Source organism: Bombus vancouverensis, chromosome 12 (genome assembly GCF_051014615.1).
Source record: "Bombus vancouverensis nearcticus chromosome 12, iyBomVanc1_principal, whole genome shotgun sequence".
Classification (NCBI taxonomy): Eukaryota; Metazoa; Arthropoda; class Insecta; order Hymenoptera; family Apidae; genus Bombus; species Bombus vancouverensis.
The window spans coordinates 8,441,417-8,449,505 of NC_134922.1; the positions used below are offsets into that span (position 1 = coordinate 8,441,417).

General features: G+C 37.9%; 1 protein-coding gene across 1 annotated transcript; it reads right to left on the bottom strand.

The window, feature by feature from the left end:
• Window positions 1–637: 637 nt before the first annotated feature.
• On the bottom strand, window positions 638–6,168 carry LOC117155363 (uncharacterized; the record flags this gene model as incomplete). The annotated part of the gene is made up of 4 exons (XM_076623370.1): window positions 638–1,004; window positions 1,263–1,439; window positions 1,991–2,269; window positions 6,092–6,168. Coding segments are annotated over 4 exons (855 nt in total), but the record flags the coding sequence as incomplete, so codon positions are not given.
• Window positions 6,169–8,089: the final 1,921 nt, after the last annotated feature.

Below are 8,089 nucleotides of genomic sequence, written 5' to 3' on the forward strand. Positions count from 1 at the left end.
CCGTATTGTATTATTTTTTATATCAACTATAATTCTTCACCGTTAAACGTTCCCATACTTTTTTCTCTATTCTTGTTTCTTTTAATTCGTTTTGACAAAGCGGTAATTTTGATGGATATTCCTTCAAGAGGTTCTTGAAAAGTATTCTGCGAATGTTCATTTTTATTACTATTATATCACGATAATACGTAAAAAAGAAAATGTTAGAATTGAGAAGATCGGAATAGACGGAAGTAAAGCACGTAGAGTATCCGGTAATTCGTCACCTAGTACATTTCTCGTCCTTTCGCAAGATCCCCATCATTAATTAATGAATTCATAACAGCGTTAGATTCACACCAATCTGCTAGCCCATAATTGCAAAGTACGCAACCGAGTAATAATCAAGGCTTCTAATTAGCGTTGGAAATGAATTTCTAGACATATTCTCCATCGCGCTTTAGACCTTGTGATAACGGTAGAATCATTAATAGCGAAATGCTAATTAGTCTATTTCTGTCTAAAAAGACTGAATACTGGTAACGAGCGAACATTGTTACGAGTTCTTGGACTATTGCATCGCCTGAGAATTCTACTTTACGTCTTGGTTGCGCTAGTTAATATACAGGAAATTCATGTTTCTATTTATATTCAGAATTTCTTTTTATTTTTCACGTACTCACGAGCAACACCACTTTACAGTTCAGCGTTGTTGGAACGAGACTAATTTGCTTGGTTTCTTATCGAGAAGTATTTGATTGCTTTCCTTGGAGTCCGTGTCTTTCGCTTCTGTTACAGAAGACGATCCATTAGACAGTAAATTCATCGAAGATCTTTCTCTCGTTAGAATGCTTATCGCTCCATCGTCTTGGAAATTTTCTCCATACCCTGCTTCTTCGTCTTCGCTCCATTCTTCCAATGAACTTCTCTCAGAAGAATCCTCTTTGAAAATATCTCTCGCCTTCCCTTCCTCGGCGTTATCCAACCTCTCCTCGAGAAGTTTGTAAACCTCGTCCGAGGCGAACCTAAAAATTCAAGTCCATTAGAATATTAGAGTATTAGAGTAGTAGAAGACAGTATCGATCCAAGCCTTCCAGAATTTCTTTTTCGATCCTATTATATTGGATATCGTCCCTCCCATTTAGTGTCTCGCGTTACTCATTTTCAACGGAGAAAGAAACTCATTATAGTGGTTCAGAGTCTATCCTATTTTCTGGTAATGCGTGCAATCCCACCGGTAACGAAATAGATGGAATGACGTAACCAACTGGAGGAATACTAACGGCATTTTATAAGGTTCCTTGTACCAGAGCGGGAATCCCGTGGGATTGTATCTTCCATCCGGAATCGAATTCTCGGTCGGCAATGAATGCAGCTTGAAATGCGCCGGTTCGACTGTCTCCTCCAATAAGGCTGACACTTGTCGCGCGTATTCCTTCGTGCCAGCTGTTCGTTCCAGTCTGGGAATTAATCGCAATACAATTTTCTCATGTCTTAACTGAATACATAGCGGCACACAAATATATTTATGTACTTTCCTACTTATCCTATTATAGAAAATTGTTACGTACATATTGTATGTGTTAGATAAAATATTTTGAGATTTCATTAGCATTATAACGAGGCACGATTGTCGTGCTAATATTGATCAAACTTGAAACCAAGTTGACAATGTATATAGAAGTAGTAAGATATTAATTGCAAACATATATTTAGTAAGAAATTAACATACGGTATGAATACTCATCTTGAACATATAACAAAGGCAAAGATGATGCCATTGAATGTTGAGGCATATTAATATAACGAGCAATGGACTGTCTAAGTACTTTCTAAGTACTAAATTTTTGTAAAGTACATACTTGCATCAAATACGTATCTTCTACGAACATTTTCGGGTTTGTTTCAAACTTTCCCAATATTATCACGACAGTCGAGTGTGAATCGATGTCACCTCTCGAGAATTTAATTTGGTCTCACTAAATTTCATCGTGTTTCCTCGTTCACTTACTTTTGAACCATCTGCCTGGTGAACTCTAGTCTCGGCGTTGGTTTATAGCTAGTGGATGATGGACTGGTAGAATCCAAAAGACTTCTCACTCTGCCAGCTCGTGGTTTGTTCGATTTTTTTTGGATACCATAAAAGTTTCCAAAGTGCACCGCAGCATCGTCAGGAAGGTTCGTGGTTAATCTAGTATCTTTAGCAGCTTTGTTGTTCTTCGCTAATTCCTTGTCTGCGGCATTGGTCGAGCTTTTCGAGAAGTTGGACTTTTGCTTCCTTCCTTGAGACCTTGGAACGATAATGATTGCGTGTAAAAGTAACAACGGTGTCGTTACGCCGGATGCGTGGATGCGTGTTCTCCACGGACTCGTTTGTTCGTCGTTACGTTCGTTGAGTGCCTGTTACTTTGCTCGAATCGTTTACGGGGGTCGCGTTTAACCCACTTATACTCGAAATTACACGGCTTGACATTTTAATAAATCTGGACTAACTGCAAGAAGTTACTCGAACGACGCGATAAAAAAGGATAAGCTGGGGAAACGAGTTTTCGAAACATCGATTACGCTACTTTAAAACCGCGAGCCAAAGTTTCTGCGATTATTTCGCACGATATAGTTTAAGTAAAAACCGTGACGGTGGAGGGCCATTAATTGACGATTACCGTGAAAGCACATCGTCCAATATAGAAGCTACTTGTTCATGTAGAATAATTTCGCTGCTCCTATAATTAACTTTGTGGATAAGAACGTCAGAAGAAAACAGGACGTGTGGCACAAATGAGCTGAAAAGTACGAAGCCACTAAGTATGAAACGAACCTTTTAATCCAGTGCTACCGTTTGATCATCCACGATTGACATACGTACCGTTACGGAACATTTATTTCCGTTACGTCGGTAAAACGCGCGCAAACCGAGTGGTATCGGTTAATTCATCGTGACAAGCAATTTGCGAGAAATTACAGTGAATAGAGAGAACGTCGGCCGAACACAGGAAAAGAACTTTGCAAGAGTCGCGTTAACCGTTTCGGCGACAATCGCGTCGAATTGCATGAATTATTCATTGGAACTCGAATTACGGACGTCGCCTATGTAGCCAGTATAATGAAACTTTACAATTTCCTGCCAATATGCAGCCGGATTTATATGTAACCTGGGATGAATCGGAATGGAGTAACGATGACCAAGAAACTCGATGTTGAGGTTTAATTCGACACGCTAATCCATTAGCTGTGGTTTCCATTTGAAGGATTATAACGATTCTTGGCATTGATAGCGGTTTAGGTTGAAAGGCAACAATTTATAAGATCAGCGTCTTAAAAATTTTTATTCTCAGAAATGGATAAAACTTTTTGTACGTCGTGTCAGACACGTTTAATGAATGGTATTTTATGTTTTGTGAGAACTTGTAATTTGAATAAGCTAACTTTATTCGCTTCTTCATCAATCATATCTGAATTCTCAGATAAGAATATACAATTTTACATATTACATTGGTGCACGTGATACGTGTTTCTTTCACGTTTGAACTTGATGAGCCAAACTTATCCATTTACTTTTAATCTATCAACGCAGTAATTATCAATCGCATCAAGGAGGAAGAAATTTATTATAAATCACGTATATTCAGTATTGGGGAAACTTGCGATTAAAATGTAACTGTACTTGTAATAATCAGAATATTTTTGAGATTGTTATGAGATTTGTGAAGAAAATGGCGTGCAAGATGTTGGAAGCGTAAATTTAGTATGTTGGGAAGATTAAAGTCTTTCTCTATTTCACCTAATTATTTTCTAACGCAGAAATTGTTTTAAAAGAAACCGTAATAGCTCCATTTCGGGAATTTTCTAATGTTAGAATCTTACAGCTAATATCTCTTATAAATCTGAAGTAACGAAACTAGTTCACCGTTAGAAAAATGCATTGATTCATGCGGAATTTACTTGGATTTATTTGGATCGCTATCGAAGCAACTACGGGATATTAAACTTTTATTCTAAAAAACGACATTTCATATACACCAGCCTAATAATAAAAGAGCTATACGTAATCCTATAAAATTAATTTGTGCAACAAGTACAGAATGAACTGGTTCATTTGTGCCGCTATTAATGCCAGGAAGCGGTAAGAAGAAAATGTAAATTTTGTATCATCGATCACGACCTCCAGATGAGGATTCTTTCATATTAGGTATTTTAAAAATACCTTTTGATTAAATACACTGAAAGCGATTAAAATCTATGGAATTATATGTATAAGGAGAAAAGGGTTGACGCTTGATGGGTTAATTACAGTAATTTTCTCCGACTTCCGCTGTCTTACTCGTGATCACGGTAATTCGACGCGGTTAATTTGAAATTCTTTATCGCGTTTGACATATTTTGATTTATATACGAGTCCTGTAACTCACTTTTGAAATTTGCCGATCAAACATGGTGATACGTACAGGTTATTCGACATGGTGGATTTCTTTCGACGATGCTCGGAGATCCCTGTCGCTGATTTTACTTCAGATTTATGGAACATATTTTCCTGCAACGACTCGACGAATTTATCCCATTAATCGGATTATAGTCATCGATAAAATGTCCTAAACGTTGATTTTTCCTTGTTTATGGACACGTCATCGTCTTCTTCTACAAATTACCATTCGTTCGAGAGAAAGATTCTCAATAGCCAAGCTTTGCAAGGGAGACGCGAAGTCATGGTTACGAGATTAAGCCGGGGAAAACACGTAGCAGAAGCGTTTTAACGGAATTAGATTGGTACGCGTTGCAATCGTTTTAATGGCAGCTACATCGATAAAAGGGGGTTACTTTATTTTCACGTCGCAAACGCAGTGTACTGCTGACCGCAATTAATGAGAATACTCCTGATCCAGAATCGTGATAGATATTAAAGAATCGTAATTTTATCTCGGAATGCGATGTAGAATGCGATTATCTAAGAAGATATAACCTCGAAGGAACGAGACACAGGGTTTCTTTACGATTTGGTTATACAGCAGACTTTCTCGATTCTTTTCTTTCGTGTTCGTCTGATTTATTCGACCTATCAGTTAATTTCTTTTCATCTGTATCGTAACGAATCGCACGAGGAGTGAAAGTGTGGAAGAAAGAGAGAAATCATAGTAGCACGAATGTTAATGAGTGTTTCTCCGCGGTTGGCGTAGCACGTGTCGCGCAGATATTCTCGAAACAAAAAGACGGCAAGTCCGTAGAGTACGTTGTCTCGTTTTTATGACGCGTTAAGAAAGCACCATGGAGCGACTGGTCAGTCTACAAGAGGGGGAAAAAGGCGACAAGGGTGTACTGGGAATGGGGAAAGGTCGGGCAGAGAGCTCGTGGCATGTAGTCGAATGCATCGCGGTTTAAAAAAGGGGAATAGAAAGCGTTCGCTTATTTACGATCGAAAAGAGCGAAGGCTCTTCTCGAATTCGTGCATGGCGCGCGAGAAAAGCGAGCAAAAACGCCACGTGATGCATATCTTATGCACGTGCCTTGGAGAAAAAGAAAAAGGGACCATTGGTCCTGACTCGGCTACAAAATTATTTACTGCCCGCCACATCGAGAAATGCTAAATATTTCATAGGTTCAAAAGGCCTCGCACGACCCTCCTATTCTTATATACAATGGCACTATTCGACTCCTTAGCTTAGATTAGACGAAACTTTTTGAAATTTCATGAATACCGTAACAAGACACGACTATTGTAATTATGTTGATCTAATCTGAGAGTAATTTGGAAATGTATGTAGGAGTCAGAAAACATTTAAAGGCCATGAATGGAAGACATAATGAGTCACATTTCTTGTCTTTTATAGAAGAGTAATTTGTAAATTCAATATTTTCCAACCAGTTTCACATCCGAAATGTCTCTTCTTTTGGTCGTGGAATTAAATGTGTTTTTACGCCTTTTTTAAATACTTGAAAAATTTTTAACAGAACGTCATGAATTTATCATCTATTTGCATAAAGCTCTTGCAATTTCGTATAACTTTTATCTGTATGCATTTTCCAATTCGTTTCAATATAATCGCGTCTTATTACTAATGGAATTTCAAAATGTTTCATATAACGCACTCACAAAATATCTCAATAAGTATCCAAATACCTTCGTGAGCCACTGTACCATTTTTTTTCTTCCTCCTCTCTGTTCCGAGATTTCGAGGGTAAAAGAAACGCGTTCGATCGTCATCCTCTACAGATTCCCATTCTTCATTGTGAATATTTTCACAATGAAAACGGCTATCGTAACTGTTTTTCCTTCACAGATAATCTTGAAGAATGTGTCTAACCTCGCCATCTCGGTTCCAACCATGTGGCCCCGTTTTCGTATCTCTTCCTATCCTAGGATTACGTAAACCGCCTACAACATATGGCGCGTGGAAAAATTGGATTTACACATAAAGGGTGTGTTTGCATAAAAGATATGGTCGTATGTATGGTGCTTGCTTCCTGTTCGTCGCTGAAGTTTAATTGCTTCGTTGGCTGCAGCGCAGTTGGTCCTCGACGCTGAGCAACATTAAATTTTACAACAGCTTGAGCAAGCGATTAAGGAATCAATAGGTTTCCCTTTGCTTCGAAAGATGCTATGAAAGAGAGTGTTTGATCAGAAGAGGTCGTTTGATCGAACTCGATGGAATTCGTCGCTCAAATACTCGTTCGGGTAACGCCTTGAAAAAGGAACGATATTCGATACGTGGTGATTGGATCTGCGGTCGATCAGCATCCCTACGGATTCATTCGTTGAAAAAGTATAAATTGTACTCGTTTTTTAGCTAGTTAAACTTTAATTAAATTTCCGTCTACCCTGAAAAGTTCCTGCTTGCGTTTTTCGTCCCGTACTTTTACCGATTCCCTGATGCATGAATAATAATGAAATCCGAAACAGTTCGAATCGCTTCGAATCTGTCCATGTATCTGTATGGGTATATCCACATCAATTAGGTTGAGAGTGTTCAGTATGAATTCTTAAAACTCGCTGCCAGACATAGCGGACATCATCACGTTATGCCTTTCGGCACTCACAAATACCACGTAGTGCTAAATAATCTTAATCTTCCAACATGGAGTAATAGAAGAAAATTTCCTGATATCGTGTTCGTAAGTAAGGTAGCCAAAGGTCTTATATCTTGTTCCGCCATGATTCGATTGTTGTCTCTTTACGTACCTCCTAGGTCGTTGAGAAATTACTCCCTTGTGCATATTGTACTTGTGGCTATTTTAAATCCATTAATGGAATTGTCCACTTTGTTAAGTCATTATGCCATTATTTTATTATTTATTTATTAAGTCATTATATAAGTACATTATGATATCGATCTTTTTGGATAATTCAAATTGTCCTTGAAGCACTTCTTAGAACATATACTTCGGTTTTTATTGTATTTATTTCATCGCTACTTTCGAATCTCCGTGTATGTATTTCTCTTTCTCTTTTCTTCATTTTGTAAATATTAATGTGTAATCTATTCTTCTCCGCATCAAATCTTTGTTTACCTCGTTAATAGTAATCATAATAATAATAATATGGCCAAAAGTTCGAATCATTTCGAACGTGACTCGAAGCTTAAAACTCTTGGAAGTTCTGATAAGATCTCGATTCTTTAAAATTTTTATAGTCTCAAAAATGTTGATCGTCTTGAAATGAATGTATGTATGGTAATAACTCAAAGCTTCCGGATTTTCTTTAATATTTTACGTCAAAAGTACTGTTCGAACAGAAGTGGGCAAGAAGCTTGTAATATATTCAGTACTCATCGAGCTTTCGAAACCTATCGAAACTCTTGAGAGTTTCAAGATGTTCAAGACTTTGAAGACCTTCAATACTTCGCAAGCTTTCAATATTTCAAGAACTCAAGACTTCTCAAGACTTATCAAGACTTCCAAGAGTTTTAAGCTTCGAATCGTATCCGAAGTGATTAGAATTGGTCGCCACATATACAATACAGATTTCGGGACGATTCAAAGTGTCGCAGGACCTATCAGTATGCATGAGGTGAGCGTTCTTCGCCATCGACATCTGTTCAAGTAGTTTTTTATCGTAAGCCATGCACGAAGAACCGAGGGAAGTACGTTGTTCTACGTTTATGAAAATGACTTACGTCAA